This window comes from Acomys russatus, chromosome 19 (genome assembly GCF_903995435.1).
Source record: "Acomys russatus chromosome 19, mAcoRus1.1, whole genome shotgun sequence".
Taxonomy (NCBI): Eukaryota; Metazoa; Chordata; class Mammalia; order Rodentia; family Muridae; genus Acomys; species Acomys russatus.
This window is the reverse complement of record NC_067155.1, coordinates 65,624,492-65,645,331: the sequence shown is the minus strand read 5'-3', so window position 1 is coordinate 65,645,331 and position 20,840 is coordinate 65,624,492. Positions and strand designations below refer to the sequence as shown.

The 20,840-nt window shown below is 49.0% G+C and overlaps 1 protein-coding gene across 1 annotated transcript in view; it reads left to right on the top strand.

Annotated features, from left to right (window-relative positions):
* The window catches only part of Pole (DNA polymerase epsilon, catalytic subunit), a 45,952-nt gene extending 26,165 nt beyond the window's left edge, over nt 1-19,787 (top strand). The window contains exons 29-48 of the mRNA XM_051161763.1: nt 1,463-1,672; nt 1,866-2,075; nt 2,321-2,464; nt 6,512-6,652; nt 6,909-7,062; nt 7,139-7,245; nt 7,367-7,543; nt 7,632-7,855; nt 8,028-8,248; nt 8,697-8,901; nt 10,702-10,875; nt 11,908-12,033; nt 13,533-13,665; nt 14,889-15,060; nt 16,332-16,463; nt 16,592-16,785; nt 17,961-18,161; nt 18,464-18,589; nt 19,292-19,381; nt 19,468-19,787. Of these exons, the coding sequence (XP_051017720.1) occupies nt 1,463-1,672; nt 1,866-2,075; nt 2,321-2,464; nt 6,512-6,652; nt 6,909-7,062; nt 7,139-7,245; nt 7,367-7,543; nt 7,632-7,855; nt 8,028-8,248; nt 8,697-8,901; nt 10,702-10,875; nt 11,908-12,033; nt 13,533-13,665; nt 14,889-15,060; nt 16,332-16,463; nt 16,592-16,785; nt 17,961-18,161; nt 18,464-18,589; nt 19,292-19,381; nt 19,468-19,581 (3,255 nt within the window). The 3' untranslated portion in view covers nt 19,582-19,787. The remainder of the gene's footprint in view (nt 1-1,462; nt 1,673-1,865; nt 2,076-2,320; nt 2,465-6,511; nt 6,653-6,908; nt 7,063-7,138; nt 7,246-7,366; nt 7,544-7,631; nt 7,856-8,027; nt 8,249-8,696; nt 8,902-10,701; nt 10,876-11,907; nt 12,034-13,532; nt 13,666-14,888; nt 15,061-16,331; nt 16,464-16,591; nt 16,786-17,960; nt 18,162-18,463; nt 18,590-19,291; nt 19,382-19,467) is intronic.
* Nucleotides 19,788-20,840: the final 1,053 nt, after the last annotated feature.

Sequence of the window (20,840 nt, the reverse complement as noted above, 5' to 3'; positions counted from 1 at the left end):
GTATGTGTACACGTACCTGTCCCTAAAGAGCGTTTTGCTGTATTTAGTGAACAGCATAGAAAGCATCACATGGGGGATGGGTGGAGTACTTTGTAGAAATCTTTTGTTTGTTTGTTTGTTTGTGTTTTGGTTTGGTTTGGTTTTTTCTAGACAAAGGTCTCTCTGTGTAGCCCTGGCTGTCCTGGAACTCACTTTGTAGACCAAGCTGGCCCCAAACTCAGAGATCTACCTGCTTCTGCCTCCCAAGTGTGTGCACCACCATGCCCAGCTCAAATATTGTTTATCAACCAGTATCCATAAATATGCATGGATGCTTCCAGTCTTTGAGATAGATTATAGGAAGTTGCATTCAACTCCCATATTTGTAGCTTTCAGCAAATGATACATGCACATTATCAGTGTCAGGGGCATGGAACAGCACCTGATTTAAGATTACAGCTGTGCATTAGTTTACGTTATAAAATTGATTGCAGCATGGTGCCGCACACCTTTAATCTCAGCACTCGGACAGGCAGATCTCTGAGTTCCAGGCCAGTCTAGTCTACAAAAAGAGTTCAGGTCTCTGCAAAACCTGAGCTCTGGGGCCTGGAGAGATGGCTCAGCCATAAAAGCACTGACTGCTCTTCCAGAGGTCCTGAGTTCAATTCCCAGCAACCACATGGTGGCTCACAACCATCTGTAATGTGGTCTAATGTGCACTGTATACATAATAAATAAATCTTTTGAAAAGAAAACCTGAGCTCTGACTCAAAACAAACAGCCTGGTAACAAAGGCTCACAAATACATCTTTTTGAAATAACTGCCGTACTCTGATAAATAACTGGGAAACTTAGAATGGTCAGCCTCCATAGAAGAATGAAGACACATTATCTAATTCTAGTGCTTCTAGACACAGACGGGCACAGCCCTGGGAGTTCAAGACCTCCTTGGCTATATAGACAGTTCCAGGCCAGTGAGAGCTACATAGTGAGACCCTGTCTCCAAAAGGGGCTGGAGAACAGGCTGGAGGACAGCTCAGCAGCTAAGAGCTTAAACTGCTCTTGCAGAGGACCTGAGCTGAGTTCCTAATACCTACATCAGGTATTAGGAACTGCCTGTAACTCCAGCTCCAGGGGGATCCAGTGCCCTCTTATGGCCTCTGAGGGTACTGCACTCATATAAATACACATAACTAAAGATAATTTTTTTTTTTTTTTAATGTATGATAATCTGTTAATAGCCCTTTTTGGGAGATGTGCTGTTTTAGAATTCTATGATAGAGTTTACCAGATTGAGATCCTTGGTTGTGGCCTGGCGGTGGTGGCGTACACCTTTAATCCCAGCACTCGGAAGGCAGAGGCAGGCGGATCGCTGTGAGTTCGAGGCCAGCCTGGTCTACAAAGTGAGTCCAGGATAGACAAGGCTACACAGAGAAACCCTGTCTCCAAAAAAAAAAAAAGTTCCTTGGTTGTATGTTTCCAGATTGTGATGGCCCAGGCTTCAGAAAACAATCTGAGTGTCTGCACACCAGACATCGAGGACTTTGGACTCACAAAGCCACACCACTCTGCAGTCCCAGTTGCCACTAAGAGAAAGCGAGTCTGGGAGAGCCAAGAGGAGTCTCAGGATACTGTACTGAGTGTGCCCTGGCAAGAGGTCTTGGGGAAGCCTCCCTCCCTCGGAACCACCCAGGTAAGAATTCAGGGGAAGTTGCTATGGCTCTCTGTCTCTTAGGGGTCTGCTATATAGTACAAGGATCCTAAGGCAAGTCCTAACCCTGAGCAACCTGGCTGTAGAAACGCCTGAGCGTTCGAGAGCTGCTGACGCTTAAGAATAAAAAGCAGGCTGTTTGAGGAAGGTGTTGATGCATTGCCATCTGTCCCAGGAAGAGTGGTTGGTCTGGCTCCAGTTCCACAAGAAAAAGTGGCAACTGCAGGCCCAACAGCGCCTGGCCCGCAGGAAGAAGCAACGTCTAGAGTCAACAGAAGCTGTACCAAGGCATGGGGCTATACGAGAGGGGCCTGCCGCAGGGCTGGGGAGCTTTTTGCGACGGACTGCCCGCAGCATTCTGGACCTTCCATGGCAGATTATACAGGTATTGGCCTTCATCCATGGGGTGACATGATATTGAGAGCAGCCCTGCACGGGCCTAGAGGAGGGCGTGTGCAGCCAGTCTGCAGTATAGGGTGGAAGATAAGAAAAGCCTTCAGCTTCTGCCCATCACAGGGGCTCTGCACAGACTAGGATGTGGGCAAGGCTGGAGGCTCCTTGGGAGGTGCCTAGTTGGAGGTGTCAGTATGGTCTGTGGCTATGTACTATGTGTTCTGCATTTGCTCTCAGATCAGTGAGACCAGCCAGGCTGGGCTGTTCCGCCTGTGGGCTGTCATCGGCAGCGACTTGCACTGCATCAAGCTGAACATCCCTCGAGTGTTCTATGTGAACCAGCGGGTAGCCAAAGCAGAGGATGGGCCTTCATATCGCAAGGTAGGGAAGCCACTGGGATTGTGTGTCACCTCTGAGGTGTCTCAGAGAATTGGTCAGGAGCACTGACTTTGCAGGCCCAAGGACTGAGCTGGTGAGCTGGCCTTGTCTCCATTCCCCAAAAAGCATTGGGCGGGGGGTGGTTGTTGTTCTTCTGTTTTGTTTCTGAGACAGGGTCTCTCTGTGTAGCCCTGGCTGTCCTGGGCTCACTTTGTAGACCAGGCTGGACTCAAACTCACAGAGATCCGTCTGCCTCTGCCTCCCGGGTGCTGGGATTAAAGGCGTGCGCCACCACGCCCAGCTCCAAATACCTTATTGATATTGTGAACAGTTCTTGTGAACAGTTGCTTGAAGCCTGAGTTTGGATGTTCAGGGCCAGGGCCTGCTGCTTTGCACCAAGCTGATGAGCAGAGGAGAGTTGGGTAGAAGTTGCAAGCAGGCTGTGTAAGTGCTGCTGTGGCAACGAACACTACTGGGATGCAAGTGCACCTACCATATAGCCTACTCGTTGCAAGAGTACAGTTGACTGGCTTCTGGTGAATTTGTGGTAATAGGACTGTAGTCACAATTTCAGACTTCAGCATCCCCAAAAGGAGCCTATACTTCTCAGCTGCCTCTGTCCTTCCCCTGCAGCCCCAGGCAGCCAACCACTATCCCATTTTCTGCCTGAGGACTTGCTATTCAGAACATCTCAGAAATGGAGTCATACTTTAGGTAGGTGGTTGTTTGTAGAGATTCTTAGAAGATTTTGAGGAAGGCTCTATGTGACATCTCATTTGTCTCAGTAACTCAGGCCAAAGCTGGTTATGGTATTATCTGTTCACAGTTGGACATTAGCTATAGACAAGGGATACCTGGGGGAGGTGCATAATTGGAGGTGGAAAATGTGAGGCCTGATTCCAGCCCATTGACTTGATGGAGTATGCACCTAGAAAGTGGGCAGGGGTCATCAGAGTAATGGGCACATGAGACTACTGGGTTTCCATACATGTGGAGCTGTGTATGGTGATTATCTGTGTAGGAGCACGTCTGTACTGCAGAACCTTTTTCCTTTGTGGCTATCTGTTCCCTTCTGGGGAGATGTACATTATTGCCCTCAGTGTTTTTGTCAAAGCTAGAGATCAAATCGGCGTACTCTGTCCCTAAGGGGCATCTTCTTATGAGGCTGGGTGGAATGGGCCTTGCCTTTTAGCTCAGCACTCAGGATGCCAAGGCAAGAGGATCTTAAATTCAAGGCCAGTCTGGGTTACATACAAGCAATTTCAAAAGCAAACAAAAAACCGTTACTGTGGAGCCAGGTGTGGTGGCGCACGCCTTTAATCCCAGCACTCGGAAGGCAGAGGCTGGTGGATCTCTGTGAGTTCGAGGCCAGCCTGGTCTACAAAGTGAGTCCAGGACAGCCAAGGCTACACAGAGAATCCCTGTCTCAAAAAACTGAAAGAAAAGAAAAGAAAGAAAGAAGGAATAAAGAACTAGGCTGGGCGTGGTGGTGCACGCCTTTAATCCCAGCACTTGGGAGGCAGGGCTAGTGAATTGCTGTGAGTTTGAGGCCAGCCTGGTCTACAAAGTGAGTCCAGGACAGCCAAGGCTACACAGAGAGACCCTGTCTCAAAAAATAAAAAATAAATAAAAACAGATAAGAGCTACACATGCAGTGTATACATAGAAAGTCCTTGTCAGCATCATCAAGGAATCTGCAGGATGCGCTGGGAATTGTATTTCCTACCTCTCCGTTTTCCAGTTAGCTATTGAAGAAACAACTCTCACGATTGGTATTTATTTTTCCGGACTTTGTTTTGTTCATTTAAGTACAGTCTTTTTAACATAATGCTGCTTGGGTGATGGTAGTTGGGGTTGCATGACATTCAAGATACAAACCACTTCTGTCATCCTTAACTCGCTGTGCTCTGGTTTCTCTTCACCCCGTCCTTTGACACTTCCTCTGTCCCCATAGCATCACCTTTTTAGAATGTCCTTTTTCGGTCTGTCTCCCGAGTGCAGGGATGAAAGGCGTGCACCACCACGCCCGGCTAGAATGCCCTCTTATGAAATCATACTGCACTCTAAAGTTTGAGTCTGCCTACTTTCATGTGAGGTAACCCATTAGGATTTGCCAGAGCAGAAGCCAGGGAGCTGCCTGCCAGGTGGTGCTATGTGAGCTCTCTTGGTCCCTGACCACCTTGTTTATTCTGAGGCCTCATGCATGTGTTTAGTAGGAAAGACAGTACATGGTGGCTACTTGGTTGTAAAAAAAAAACCTTTTCTCTGGTTTTGAGGTTTTGTTTGTTTTTTGACTGAATAAATTCTATAGTTTTATCTTCACATTTACTGATAATTTTCTTTTGTCTTCATTCTTTTACTGAGCTCAGATACTGTGATAGGTTAGGGTTTGGGGGGTACACGTGCATGCGCCCACGCCACTTGTGGGAACCAAAAGTCAGCATCAGGCATCTTTGTCAATCACTTTGCACATGAACCAGAGCTCACTGTTTCTATAAGAGCACCTGACTGGCCATCCCTCAGGGTTTCCTGCATCTACCTCTCTGCAATGGGGTCATAGACACGCACTCCAAGCTTTTCACATGGTGTAAGGCATCCAGATCCAAGATCTCATGTGAGCACAGCGAGCACTTTTCCACAGGAATTTATTTTATTGAAACAGTTTTATGTCATAGGCCAACTTTACTCTCAGCTGTCTGTCTTTCCTCAGCCTCCCTGCCGGGATTACAGGTATATGAGCCATCTAGTCTGGCTGGCTCACGGTAGGGTACAACTGTAGCTGCCATGAAGCTTTTATGAATTGTGATGTGTGTCATCTCAGGGCTAGCATTTGATGGCTCTCTTCTCCCTTGAGAATTACTCTTTCCCCTGGTTGTTATATCATGAAGCTCATTCCATAGAGGACATTTTGCATTTGATTGTGGGCATTTATATGAAAAAAATATTTATGCTGGTGAAATGATTGTGAATGAGTAAATAAGTCTAATGATCTGAGCCCACATGTTAGGAGAAAACTGATTCCTTCAAGTTCTTGTTTTCTGACCTCAATATGCCTGCCCGCACGTGCAGACACACCGCAAAATAGATAAACGGATTTTTAAAAATTGTTTAATCCTTCAGAGAATGTTGAGGCAGCCAATCCAGTTAGCCCTGACCTCAAGTTCAGTCTTGCCTTCTTTGTATAAAGAAATTGTCAGATCCATTTTCAAATCTTTGTGGTCCTCCAAGCATGTCTGTGCATTTGCAGCTTGGAGTGAGACTATAGTTTGTTTTTGTGAAGATTAATGCACAGCGTGTCTCCTCTCCGTGCTCCCACACATGCAACCAGTAAACATGTAAGGGTTCCCCCATCATCTCCTTTCTTGTTCTCTGGCCAAAAAAGTATGGTTTCTCTGTGGGATTTAGTGCCTGCGACCTCCAATTAATAAAACTGAGCAGTCTAACAAAAATGAACTAGGAAATTGTTCTTCAGACAAATGTTCATGATGCCTCAGCTAGAAAGCATTTCTGGGACTGGAGTGATGGCTTAGCGCTTAGGAGCACTGCCTGCTCCTCCAGAGGACCTGGGTTCAATTCCCAGCACCCACATGGTGGCTGACAGTTGTCTGTAACTCCATTTCCAGGGATCCAGCACCCTCGTATAGACATACCTACAGGCAAAGCACCAATGCACATAAAATAAATAATCTTTAAAAAAGGAAAAAAAGAAAGCATTTATGGTTTTCTAGAAGCCTCAGGTTACTGTTTGGGATTATGCTTTGAGCCAGGCATGGTAGCGCACACCTTTAATCCCAGCACTCAGGAGGCAGAGGCAGGCAGATTGTTGTGAGTTCAAGGCCAGCCTGGTCTACAAAGTGAGTCCAGAACAGCCAAGGCTACACAGAGAAACCATGTCTCGGGGGAAAAAGAGAGAGAGAAATATTATGCTTTGATCTTTTTGTTATAATTTTTGGAGCAAGTGAACTGGCTGTCTTAGGTACTGAAAGCCCTAGGAGTTGGTCGGAGGTCCATTATAGAGGTGTGGAAGGCTCATCACCACATTGTTACCAGGTAAATCGGGCTCTTCCTCGATCCAACATCGCCTACCATCTCTATGAGTACTCGGTGCCAGAGGACATGTACCAAGAGCACATCAACGAGATCAACACGGAGCTGTCGGCACCAGACATTGAAGGCGTGTATGAGACTCAGGTGACTGTCTCCCTGGCACTGGCCACTTGGTGAAGATGAAGTTGGGTGAGAAGATCCCCCACGGGGAATCGGGCAGGGGCAGTGGTTAACAGCGAGAGTAGATAGTGGCAGGCATGGGTTGGGACAGCCCATAGGAAAGTGGCTTTCAGCAGCGTGTCTGTCTGGGGTAAGGACAGGCCGTGCTGCGTATGTGGTCACAGACTGAGCTGTGGTTCTAGAGTCTTCATTTGACTCAGCATACTACCCACTCTCCCAGGTCCCGTTGTTATTCCGGGCCCTCATGAAGCTGGGCTGTGTGTGTGTGGTCAACAAACATCTGGTGCGGCACCTTTCCGGCTGGGAGGCTGAAACCTTTTCCCTTGAGCACCTAGAAATGCGTTCTCTGGCCCAGTTCAGCTACTTGGAACCAGGTATAGCCTTAACAACAACCTTACCACCTGTCCTGCCTCCCCTGCATCTCAGGCAACGGTTTTCTTTGTTCTACAGGGAGTATCCGTCACATCTACCTGTACCACCACTCACAGGGCCACAAGGCACTCTTTGGGGTCTTTATCCCCTCCCAGCGGAGAGCATCTGTGTTTGTGTTGGATACTGTAAGTTCTTGGGCCGGGGGCATGTGAGAATATGTGGGTTGGGCAGGATATGGTGAAGAAAGACATGACCACCCCACTTGACACACACATACAGTAGGCCTAACACCTGGTGTTTGCCTAGGTACGCAGCAACCAAATGCCAAGCCTCAGTGCTCTGTACTCAGCAGAACATAGCCTGCTGCTGGAGAAGGTTGGCCCCAAGCTCCTGCCTCCCCCAAAACACACCTTTGAAGTCCGTGCTGAAACTAACCTGAAGACCATCTGCAGAGCCATCCAGCGTTTCCTGCTTGCCTACAAAGTAAGAGAAGTCGGGGTTTAATGGTGGGAATCTTCCATCCCAAGGCTTTCTCCACTGAGCCCTTTCTTCTGCCTTCTGCTAAACTCAGGAAGAGCGCCGTGGGCCCACACTCATTGCTGTCCAGTCCAGCTGGGAGCTGTGTAGACTGGCCAGTGAGATTCCTGTCTTAGAAGAGTTCCCACTAGTGCCCGTCCGAGTGGCTGACAAGATCAGCTATGGAATCCTGGATTGGCAGCGCCATGGAGCTCGCCGAATGATCCGGCACTACCTCAACTTAGACACTTGCCTTTCACAGGCCTTTGAGATGAGCAGGTGAGGAATTGGGTATAGTTCAGTGGTAGAAGTTAGTTAGAAACTGTGGTCTAATACCACACACAAGAAGAGAGCAGATGAGGCCATAGGCTGGGTGCCTACAGTGTGTGGCCCTGTGATGCTCCCTGAGTGACGCTGGAATACTTGGGGCTGAGCCTGTACCCCTGCACAGGTACTTCCACATTCCTGTTGGGAACCTGCCAGAAGACATCTCCACCTTTGGCTCAGACCTCTTTTTTGCCCGCCACCTCCAGCGCCATAACCACCTGCTTTGGCTGTCCCCTACCTCTCGGCCTGACCTGGGTGGGAAGGAAGCTGATGACAACCGCCTTATCATGGAGTTTGATGACCGAGCCACTGTAGAGATCAATAATTCTGGCTGTTATTCCACTGGTGAGTGAGAGAAGGGAAAGATGGTCACTTCTGCCCCACCATTTAATGACTCCTTCTTAGCACGTGGAGCTCAGTGCTCAACCACGTGGAATAAGCCCAAAGGCAAGTCTTTTTTGTTTCTGTTTTGTTTTGTTTTTGGAGACCAAGTTTCTCTGTGTAGCCTTGGCTGTCTTGGACTCGCTTTGTAGACCATGCTAGCCTCAAACTCGCAGAGATCCACCCAGCTCTGCCTCCCCAAGTGCTGGGATTAAAGGCATGGCCACCACCGCCTGGCTCCGAAGGCAAATCTTAAACAGGTACCAGCAAGTTAGATGTTGGTCAGAGGTCATGTACCATGCATGCCTGACTTGCTAGGCAGCATTGACTGCCCTGTAAGTGGCAATGACTGGTTCAGGCCTAGTGTTTTCCAGGGCACATGGTCAAACTGTCAAACTGTGTTTCTCTGCAGTGTGTGTGGAGCTGGACATTCAAAATCTGGCAGTCAACACCATCCTTCAGTCCCACCATGTCAATGACATGGAAGGGGCTGGCAGCGTAGGCATCAGCTTCGATGTGATCCAGCAAGCCTCCTTAGAGGACATGGTTACAGGCAACCAAGCTGCCAGTACCCCAGCAAGCTATGATGAGACGGCCCTCTGCTCTAGCACCTTCAGGTATCTACCCTCACATAATGTGCTAGCTTCCTAGACAAGACAGCAGGAAGAAGGTAACCTCTACTTTAGAATGCTAAAGTCAGGAGTCAGCAATATATATTTATATTTTGACAGGGTCTGTGTAGCTCTGGATGGCCTGAAACTCACTGTGTGTACACTAGACTGGCCTCAAATTTATAGAGCCGGGCTGTGGTGGCACACGCCTTTAATCCCAGCACTCAGGAGGCAGAGGCAGGAGGATCTCTGTGAGTTCTGAGGCCAGCCTGGTCTACAGAGTGAGTCCAGGACAGCCAAGGCTACACAGAGAAACAGAGAGGGAGGGAGGGAGGGAAGGGAGAGATCCACATACCTTTGCCTTCCAGGTGCCAGGATTTATTTTATTGGTTTTTCGAGACAGGGTTTCTGTGTCGCCCTGGCTGTCCTGGACTCACTTTGTCGAACAGGCTGGCCTCAAACTCACCTGCCTCTGCCTTCAAATGCTAGGATTAAAAGTGTACACCACCATGCCCGGCATAGATCCTATTTATTTTGGGCAGGGGCACATGTACATTTCAGTTTGGGTGCCCACAAAGGCCAGAGGATTCAGATCCCCTAGAACTAGAGTTATAGCAGGTTGTAAACCAGGTGTGGATGTTGGGGATCAAGCTCCAGTCAGTCCTGTGCAGGAGCAGCACATGCTCTTAGCTGCTGTACCTTCTCCAGCCTTAGAGTCAGCACTCTTGGGATGTGCCTTCCTTGAGTTTTCCATAATGCTATCCAGGGTCCCCACATCACTACCTAGTTATTAGTAGGCAGTACAAGTGCTACCATCAGACCTTTCTGAGGCCAGGGGCTATTCTCACAAAGAACTTTTTGATACATAATTGCTTTCAGTGTAATCAACAGTGTATCTGCAGGAAATTCCCAGGGCACCCAGCCTAGTGAGTCATAGGAGCCAGTATCATCTGTCAGAGATATGGTCAGCCTTGGCTCCTGGTGATGGAACAGTGTATAATATAAAGTAGTTCCTTTGTGCCAGAAACACAGGGCACTTTCACTCCGCCCGCATTCCCACAGCCCTCCAGAGTGGTGCTAGACATGGCAGAGCCAAGGTCAGAGGAGCTGAAGGTAGGACGTGTTGCTGTGGCTGAGTAGGAGGCAGACATTTCATGTCTGTGATTCTAGAACACACGCTTCAGCCTTGGTCCCTCCAGATGAAGGGAGAAAGGAGTTTGCTGAAGTAAGAACTGGACTAGGAGGGCTGAGAGCAGAGTTGTGGCAGCAGGTGAGGGTCAGACTCAGATGGCAGAGACTGCCAGTTGATGAAAGTGACATTTGTACAGGAAGCCATAAAAGTGACCTCAGCATCAAGTCTCTGATACTCTGGCTCTTTCGTGACCAAAGTTCTTTGTATTCTACCTGAACATTACATTGGCCCCAGGAAGCTCCCGTGTGTCTGTCTCCCTGTGTCTAGGAAATCAGGCCAGTCCCTGGTTCCTTACATGGAAGGAAGCACTTTCCATTCCAGCTCTTCTGACAGTGAGACCCTGTCTAAAAAAAACACTGCTACTGCAAGGCACGTGAGCTTAGCTCCCAGAACCCATGCTGAGTAGTTCACAACTACCTGTAAGTCTAGCTCCAATATATCAGGCACCTTCTGGCTTCTGTGAGCACCTGTACTCACTGCATCCCTCACAGCTACACAGAAGTTTTAAAAAGTTAAAAATAAGTCTTAAGAAGGACAAAACTTAGACAGTGGCAATTAGGGATTATGAGAGGGGACCGTGATGATGTGGGCCCTCCTCTTTTGCCGTCTTTCAGGATCCTAAAGAGCATGGTGGTTGGCTGGGTGAAGGAAATCACACAGTACCACAACATCTATGCTGACAACCAGGTAATGCACTTCTACCGCTGGCTCCAGGCTCCGCGCTCTCTGCTCCATGACCCAGCCTTGCACCGGACACTACACAATATGATGAAGAAGCTCTTCTTACAGTGAGTGTTCCACCCTGGGCTGTGCGCAGAGGGCCACAAGCCAGTGCCTTTGGGATGTGTAAAGCCCAGGACAGGTTAGCTGCTAGTGTGGCAGAGGCAGGCAGATCTCTGAGGTCAAGCCCAGCCTGGTCTACAGAGCAAAGTCCAGGACAGCTAAGGCCACACAAAGAAACCCTGACTCAAAAAAACCAAACAAGAGCCTGAGTGAAGTTTCCCATAGGGCATGGTGTGCAGTGGTTGCAAACAGTGGCCTCCTTAGCAGCACATACACCTGCTTGTTGCCTATAGGGACCTTGGAGACAATTCTCTGGCAGTTATTCAAATTTCTGATTTCACTGCTGTCCGAAGTCTAGATTCCAAACCTGGTGCCGTTGGGAAGCCCTAAGGCTCAGTGGCCAGAGTTCACATTGGCCGGGTCATCATGTCCACCCTAACCAGGCTGCAGAGAAAGGAATATGTGGTTGAGACTCTTTGTAGAGCCTAGTTCAAGTGCCCTGACCACCAGAAGATCCTCATCTCAAAGAAGTGGGTCTTCATCAAGTTTAATACAAATTAATTTGAAGACATGGTTGCTGAGAAGTAGCTTATTCCTGGTGACTGTAAATTCAGATACACCCCAGTCATGACCTGTCCCCTGGACAAGTGGCACATTCAGGAAACTGAGACCGATGTCCAGTCCAGAGCTAGTCTGGACTTCATAGGGTGTTTTGTTTGTTTTAATGTAGGAGTACTCTATCTGCATGTACACCTGCAGGCCAGAAGAGGGCATCAGATCCCCTTATAGATGGTCATGAGCCACCATGTGGTTGCTGGGAATTAAACTCAGGACCTCTAGAAGAGCTCCTAAGCCTCACCTTACAAAACAGAAACAAATCTCTTCTTTGTTACTTTTGGGTCCTGAATCTGCTCTTGTTGCTCGTCCCAAGTGTAGTGAGGGACTGCTTCTTTCATGGCACCATGGACGTCTTCATGGTTTCTCTTTGTATTTTGCACCAGGGCACCTCCTCTATTAATTACGACCTTGCTCCACAGGCTCATTGCCGAGTTCAAGCGCCTAGGGTCGTCAGTCATCTACGCCAACTTCAACCGCATCATCCTGTGTACTAAGAAGCGGCGGCTAGAGGATGCCCTTGCCTATGTGCACTATATTACCAGCAGGTTAGTGGAGGGCATCCTGGTAATGCCGCCGCCATGGGTACAGCACACACCAAGGGGCAAGTACAGTGGTCATGAAAGAGTGGCTACCACATATGGTTTACCTATGGTGGACAACTCAGATATAAAGCATGTTGTTCAAGTCTAAAGTATTCAAGGAATACCACCTGCTGTTTATAAGTTCTGTAAAGTGCTGTTGCTTTTCACAGGTGTGGACATGGGCACATGGGAGTGTTCCGATTCCAGGCTGTCAGCCATGCAGAGCTCTTAGTTGCAGTGATGCCTGCCTGAATGAATCATATTCCCAAGTCTATCTGGGCCCAGAGGCACCAATATAAATAAGACAGGTCTTGAGGGTTTGGGTTTGGTTTGGCTTTTTGAGAGAGAGAAAGGGAGAAAGAGAGTATGTGTGTGTGCATGTGTGTACATATGTACACCTGTGTATGTGGGTGCCCAGAGTAGAAGAGGATATCAGTCAGATCCCTTTGGAGCTAGATAGAGTCACAGGACTCTCAGTTCTGATAGAGCAATAAACATTCTTGGTTTTTGGTGTTTTGAGACAGGGTTTCTCTGTATAGCCTTGGCTGTCCTGGACTCGCTTTGTAGACCAGGCTGGCCTCGAACTCACAGCAATCCTCCTGCCTCTGCTTCTGCCCCTGCCTCCCCGAATGCTGGGGTTACAGATGTACACCACCACACCTGGCTGCAATAAATATTCTTAACAGTAAACATTTATATACATTAAGGTAAATAAACAAGTCTTTTTTTTTTTTTTTTGGCCAGGCATGGTGGCGCACACCTTTAATCCCAGCACTCGGGAGGCAGGCAGATGGGTGTGAGTTGGAGGCCAGCCTGGTCTACAAAGTGAGTCCAGGACAGCCAAGGCTACACAGAGAAACCCTGTCTCAAAACAACAACAAAAGTTATTTATGAATATGAATACTTTATCTGCATGTACACCTGCCTGCCAGAAGAGGGCATCAGATCCCAGTATAGATGGTTGTGAGCCACAATGTGGTTGCTGGGAATTGAACTCAGGACCTCTGAAAGAGCAGACAGCTCTTAACCGCTGAGCATCTCTCCAGCCCAAATAAATCTTTGGAAGGAAGGAAGAGAGAAAGAAGAAGAGTGGTCTGTTTAGAGTCTCCTTCCTTCCTCGTAGGTACCAATGTGGTTTAGGGGTTAGGGTTAGAAGTTAGGGTTAGGGTTAGAGTTAGGGCAACTAAGCTGCCAGTGCTGATGGTGAAGAAATTTAGAGTGCTGGGAACAAGTGGTGCTGCTAGGGACCAGCCTCCGACCTAAGGGGGAGATGGTGGCCCTGGCTCCCCTCTTGGCCACCTTCACTCTCAGGGTGGCTGTTTACAGGCAGCTCTTTCAGTGTCCTAGAGTTTGAGGAACTGAGTCCAGCTGAAGTTTGCTTGTAAGTAAAGAGAGTCCATAGCTACAAGGGAAGGAAGGGAAGCTGCTGTGCCACCTCAGGGTGTCTGTCTGGCTTCTTGCAGCATCCACTCAAAAGAGATCTTCCACTCCCTGACAATCTCTTTCTCTCGATGCTGGGAACTCCTTCTCTGGATGGATCCGACCAACTATGGTGGAATCAAAGGAAAAGTCCCATCTAGTATTCACTGTGGACAGGTGAGGTTGGCTCCACATTCACCCCTGTGGCAGGGGCTGCTTTCCTGGGGCTTCTCGTCAGTAGTAGCAAACAGCTGACTCCACCTTATAGGAAAGTTAGGAGCACAGTGTTGGCCCTAGAGGGCAAAGAAACTTGCAAACTCATGGAAAAGAGGGACAGGGAAAGCTGTGGAAACCCTGACAAAGGTGCACATGGCAAGAGAGCACGACACCCTGGGGGGTGAAGTAACTGAGGCACACAGTGTCTGGGCAATAGCTTCAGGTGCTCACAGAGAGCTGGCATCGCCCACTGTTTGCCCAGGGTGAGATTCAGCACTAGCAGAGATGGAAATTCTGACATCTGCTTTGCCTCTGAGACTAATAAACCACAGGGGGACAGAGCAGGCAATGTCCGTCCGGGGAAGGGTGCCAGTACAGGGCTGTGAAGAGGAGGGTCCAGGCGCTGCCAGGTAGATTTGGTGATGCACAGGTATGAGACACACTGGGGGGTTACAGAGGTCTCCACCGAGAGCCATGTGGGGGAGGGGCGTGGGTGATCACCTTGTGCTAGAATAGTACCCGGGGGTAGGCAAGGGACCTTTGTTCTCCGTGGGGCCCTCACGGAAGACTGGAAGCTGGAGGCAAAGTAAAGGCTTCCTAAGGCACCATGGCTCAAAGGTCTAGACAGGGGCACTTCTAGTTAGAGTTGGGGTTAGAAGATAGACTTTACTCGGGGAGGAAAGGGAATGTGGCCCTCAGGATAATGGCGGAGTGTCAGCCTCAACCTTTCCTATAAGCTGATGTGGAAGTAAATTCACTCTGGGAGGAACACAGGCACACAGTCAGCTTGGGCCTGTGGGAAAGCTGTCACCATCGCAAGAGGAGGTTCTACTCTGTGAGATGGATTCTAACTGTAGCTTGGGCTAGCCTTGAAACCCTCATCTCCAGTGACTTTCTGCCTTAGCATCGGAGCATGGACCACTTCCAGCCAAAGGAGAAACTATTAAGTTCAGAGGAAGAAGCTGATCACTGGGAATTTCTGGTTGCTTAGCCCTATTGGGAGGGGGAGTTGGATAAATTTAAAGTGCCCTCTGAAGAGTGAATGGAAAACACAGTTCCCAGTCACTCTGGTAACTGACATGTTCCTTGCAGCACTGGTCTTGCAGTACGAGAGTCCAGGAGACACAGGCGAGAGGAGTCTTGTCTCCCAGGTCTTGTTACTGTGTGTGTTGCCTCTGTTACAGCAGGCCTCCCAGCCAAGGGAGGAAACAGAAGATGAGGACAGGGAAAGGGACGAGGACGAAGAGGATGTGGAGGAACCTGAGGTTGAGGACTTACTAGAGAACAACTGGAACATCCTGCAGTTCTTGCCACAGGCAGCCTCTTGCCAGAGCTACTTCCTCATGATTGTGTCAGGTGAGCCAGGCCAAAGCTGGGCAGTTGGAAAGTCCAGCTTAGTGGGGCTGCTGCAGAGGGACCTGCGGACAGATACTGGAAGAATTCTGTCTCCTCTCCAAGCCCCTGAGCAGCTGCCCCTGAGGGTATCCCAAAGGTATTTTCCCAGTTCTGTTTCTAGTAGATTCCTGGCTAACATCCCTGGGAACGCCGTGTGCATGTACACACAGTAGCGAGGCTGGCCTCTGAGCTTCATTAACTAGGAAACTCTTACACCTTGAAAGTATTTGTAGACCTGGTTATTGTCTTTGTTACTCAAGTAAACAAAAACTAGACTTATATTTCAGTGCCATTCATTAAATAGGACAGCAGGTGATGAGCATTGTCATTAAACTGTCAGCAGATAGACAGGACTTGTTACGTACCTCACAGTCTGTACCAAGTGGTTTTATTTGTGGTTGCTTACGTCTTTGTCTACTATCTTTTGAATCTTTACCTTTCCAAGTTGTCTCAAATATTCCAGATTAGCTAAGCGGTGGTGATAGATGCCTTTAATTCCAGCACACAGGAGACAGAGGCAGGTGACTCTCTGACTTGAGGCCAGCCTGGTCTACAAAGTGAGCCCAGGACAGCCAGGGTGACGCAGAGAAACCCTGTCTCAAAAAAGAAAGACTTTTTTTAAAAAAAAAAAAAGGAAGGAAAATATGCCAGGAAAGCCGGGCACTGGTGGCACACGCCTTTAATCCCAGCATTTGGGAGGCAGAGGCAAACAGATCTCTGTGAGCTCGAGGCCAGCCAAGTCTACAAAGTTAGTCCAGGATAGCCAAGGCTATACACAGAGAAACCCTGTCTTGGAAAGAATAAAAAAGAAATATTCCAGGAATGTGGACTTAGGTTTTACGGTACTGTCCCCTTCTGCTGTTAAGGATCCGTTTTCACACACTATCCTTGTCTGTCCTATTTAGTCACTATTCTAAGGATAAATTCAGGCATTAGCAAGTTTGTTTCTTTCCAGGACAAGGTTTCTCTGTGTAGACCAGGCTGCCCTCGAATTCAGAGCCTGCCTCTGCCTCCTGAGTGCTGGGATTAAAGACTTGCACTACCACCACCCTGCTGCAAGGTCCCTTCTTATATTCAATTCTCTACTTGGCTTTGGGCTCATCCAAGGCCAGCAGATAAGTTATCCCTAACAAGGACATTTCAGATGAGTATGTCTGACCATCTCAGCAGCCACAGGGCTCCAACACGTCACTGCCTCAGGTGCTATGACCTGTGTCTGCCTCTCTCTGCAGCGTACATCGTGGCTGTATACCACAGCATGAAGGATGAGTTGAGACACAGTGTCCCAGGCAGTACCCCTGTGAAGAGGAAAGGAGCCAGCCAGTTCTCCCAGGAGGCTGAAGGGGCAGCTGGAGCCCTTCCTGGTGAGCAGTGCTTGGTCAAGAGGACACTGCTGTGTGCCATGCCTGACCTGTACGCCTCAGAGGGCACAGATGGGTGGGAGATGCCCAGTGCCAGCCGAACCTGCGCCTCAGCACTCTCTTTTTCCCAGGGATGGTCAGTTTCTCTCAAGAGTACGTGGCAAACGAGCTCACTCAGAGCTTCTTCACCATAACTCAGAAAATTCAGAAGAAAGTCACAGGTTCTCGTAACTCCACTGAGCCCTCAGAGATGTTCCCTGTCCTCCCTGGTTCACACTTGCTGCTCAATAATCCTGCATTGGAATTCATCAAGTATGTGTGCAAGGTGAGGGCCATGCATAAGTCCTTCAGTCGTTCCATCAGAGTTGGCTGTGTCCCTATAAAATGCAACCGTTGATGAGGCATTTGAGCTTTGGTATTGCATGAGAAACCCGACTCTGATAGATCCCAAGCCTGGCAGTAAACGCTAAGATACTGGTCGGTGCAGACATGTGCCACCACTAGGCACTATCAGGAGAGCAGGGTGCTGGGAAAGTTCCAGCAGGTGGAAGAGGGAGGAGTTCATGGGTTTCCTCCCACTAGTGGGCTTGACAAGCCAGAACACATCTCTGAGACCAAATGAGGTGACGGAGCTTGTTTTCTGGGAAAGGCAGGCCAGCATGGTGAGATGATGTTACCAGTGACCATGTCAGGTCACCGCTCAAAGCACTTATTGTCCATTGTGCTATCTGAGCATCCCAGTGCTTCGCTCTGAGGCTGAACCCTAAATATCAAGTGTCTGCACCCTGGGCTTTAACATATTGAGCTGGGAATGTTTCTTCTCCACAAATACACTTTAGACAGTCACTGACCCACCTTTGCCGGAAAACAAGCTGGGATGGGCTGCACTTGGATCTGTGGTCCACTTTCAGTCATCTTTACAGTGTATGCACAAGGTTCTAGGGTGTCCGTTCCAGGGTGTGTTTACACCTGTTCAAAGTTTAGTTGGACTGAGCATGACGACTCATACCTGCAGTCCCAGCACTAGGGAAGGCTGAGGCAGGCAGGGGGATCACAGTTTGAGGATAGCCTGTATCTTCAAGGCTATCGAGTAAGACTGCATCTTTAAAACATAATACTAGGGCCAGGCGTGGTCACACATGCCTTTGGTCCCAGCACTCGGAGGCATATTGATGGGCTTGTAGAGGGTGTATGTGTCCATTCTCAGGGTAGTTACCAGCCTGCGCCTGGTTTCAGTATTGGGTTATGCTGACCTCCTGGGACAGGTTAGGGTGTTTTCCCCCTCTTTGGTTTCTGGAAGATACTGTGTAGAATCAATGTTATTTTAAATGTTTGATATAGTCATCAGTGAAGTTTCCACTCACTGAGTTGCCACTGTAGAAAGCCTGAGGCTTCCATCCGGGAAGAAGGGCTAAGGTGATGCTGGGAAATGGGCTAAAAAGAGGTATTTGGCCGAGAGGCCTAGGGGCTATACTTCACGATGGGCTGTGGTCCCCACAGGTGCTGTCTCTGGATGCAAACATTACAAATCAGGTGAATAAGCTGAACAGAGACCTACTTCGCCTGATAGATGTTGGCGAATTCTCTGAGGAGGCCCAATTCAGAGACCCCTGCCATTCTTACGTGCTCCCTGAGGTGATCTGCCACAACTGTAATTTCTGCCGAGATCTGGACCTGTGCAAAGATTCCTCTCTCTCTCAGGTGAGCTCAGCTAATGATCAGAACCTCTAAATGTCCAGTGGTTGGGACATGTAGCCCAACCTGTAGTACAGACTGTAGTATACTGCCCCAGTAAGCCATTTACGGATTAAAATAGGCCACCCATGCAGCATGCTAGCACATTGTTTTGAAAAGGTCAGATCAGCACAAATGAAAGGCTCAGGCTGTGTGGAATGCACTCCTTTCTGACATCTTCACTTTCCACCATCCCTCTATGCTGTTGCCCAGGTGGACCATGGCTACCACTTACACTGACTTCTCAGTCTTCCTCCCAACTCTCCCAGGATGGGGCCATCCTGCCTCAGTGGCTCTGCTCCAATTGTCAGGCGCCCTACGACTCAGCTGCCATTGAGTCAGCCTTGGTGGAAGCCTTGCAGAGGAAGCTGATGGCCTTCACACTTCAGGACCTGGTGAGCTCCCCCGTCCACACAGGAGTTTCCAAACACTATCAGCATATTCAGGGGAGCCAAGATCATTCCTGGGTCCTCGTCTCCAAGGGACTGCCCTGGGAGTCAGTCCTCATCCGTGCACATAGCACACTCATTCTACCATCATCTGTTGGTACCGTCTGTGGGCACATCCATCATCCAGTGACAGGAAGTAGACAGTAAACCGTGTCCGTGCTAGGTACAAGAGCAGAGAGAAAGCTTGGGCAGTGGTTTACGAGTACCTGAGCAGAGTCCTTGGTATGTTCCTGGGCCACTACTGGGACAGCCAACTGGCACATGGAACCCTCCAGGCCTTGGGAGTCCAGGTCAGGGATACCCACAGCAAGGTGGGCATCTTAGGGAAGGAGCTGGCAAGATCTGAGTAAATCTTGGATTTCATCAAGGAACTGAGTCCTGATGTGACTGCAACAGGGAAACAAATTTGCCAATAGTTGACAGCCCTCCTTAGCCAGGCTGGTAAGGGTAAGATAAGATCCGGTATGATGCCAGGCACAGTGGCGCACGCCTGTGATCCCAGCACTCGGGAGACAGAGGCAGGGGGATCGCTGTGAGTTTGAGGACAGCCAAGGCTACAACAGAGAAATCCTGTCTCAAAAAACCAACCAAACAAGAAAGACCCAGCATGATGGCAGAGCCAAGATCAGTGACACTGCTTTGTTTCAGGTCTGCCTAAAGTGTCGCGGCGTGAAAGAGACTCACATGCCTGTGTACTGCAGCTGTGCAGGGGACTTCGGTCTCACTGTCCACACTGAGGTGGGCCATTCTCAGAGACTGTGCGTCATTTGTGCCTCCTGTTTTTGAGTAGAACCCAGAGTCGTTGTGTCTCTTTGTTCTTACAGGTCTTCATGGAACAGATTAGAATATTCCAGAACATTGCCAAGCACTACAGCATGTCATACCTCCAGGAGACCATAGAATGGCTGCTACAGACAAGCCCTTTATCAAACTGTTAACAAGTCTAGGCTGAAGACACCTTGGTAACCTACACCCTAATGCCTGCTCCAAATGGCTGAACACTGAGCACCTGGCTTTTCCAAACTCAGGACCATAGTCTAGGAAGAACAGAGTACTTCAGCGAGCTTCAGGGTGGCATCAACAAGCAGGGACAGGGATTGCCCTGTCCTCAGCAGGCAGCTGCTGAATAAAACAGGTTTTTGAAGCTCCTGCTCTCTGCTTCCATACAAGTTCTTTCTCCTACTTCCTGTCTGAGCATGAAATAGGTTGGGGGGCGGCAAGGGGAGATGCAGAAGCCAATGCAAACTCTAACCATGACAGTTTTCCTTATTTTCAGACAAGTGGGCCTTTTCCTGAGCTTCGTGGCAGTAGGATTTGGGCAGCTTTCTGGGAAACCCTGGTCCTAAACATGTGGAGACCCTGGGTTTTTTCTTCAGAGCAAAGTCTGAAGGAGGGCTATCTGTCACCCCGTGTCTTGAGGCCTGAAAGGTAGAACATCTCTGACGTACCTAGTCTATGCAGAAAACCTACTCCATCCACCAGGACACCTGAGGCCCACAAGCAAAAGGGTTTTAAGTGTCTTTTAAACTTACTAGGCTTTAACACCCTGTATAAAACCTAGATTTTAGAAGAATGCCTTCTCACATGTAAGATTTAGGGCTCCACTGTTGAAGGAACAGGGAACTGAGGGGAAGCAGTAAGTGCGAGGGTTCAGGGGGACCTGTTGAGGGCTTGTACTCAGTCACCACTTTTTCCTCAGGACAGCAGACCCAAAGCACTGAAGCTGGCTCCCTTAGGCGCCAGCCTTTTTAATAATGATGCCCTTCAGCACTGCAAGTGATGACGTGGGTAGCTGTTCTCACTTCCTGCTCTGTACTGACATTGGCCCATCTGCTAGATGAGCAGAACCTTTCACTGGTCTCAGGAAATACGAGAACTCATGCATCTCACTGAGCTACCTGCAGCCCTTGTCTACGGCCTCTTTCTGGCCCAGGCCAGTTTACCAGAGCAGCAGCCAAGTGAACTACTGAACTTACATGTATGTGCCCACATATATGCCTGGTGCCCACAGGGGTCAGCAGGAAGCACTGGGTCCCCTGGAACTGAAGTTATGGAAGCCACCGTCTGGGTGCTGGGAACCAAATTCTGATCCTCTGAAAGAGCTGCAAGTGCTCTTAACTGCTTAGCCACCTCTCCAGCCCACTATAGTTTCTACCTATTAGTTTTACTATTTTGTGTTTGTACAGGGAGCCTCAGT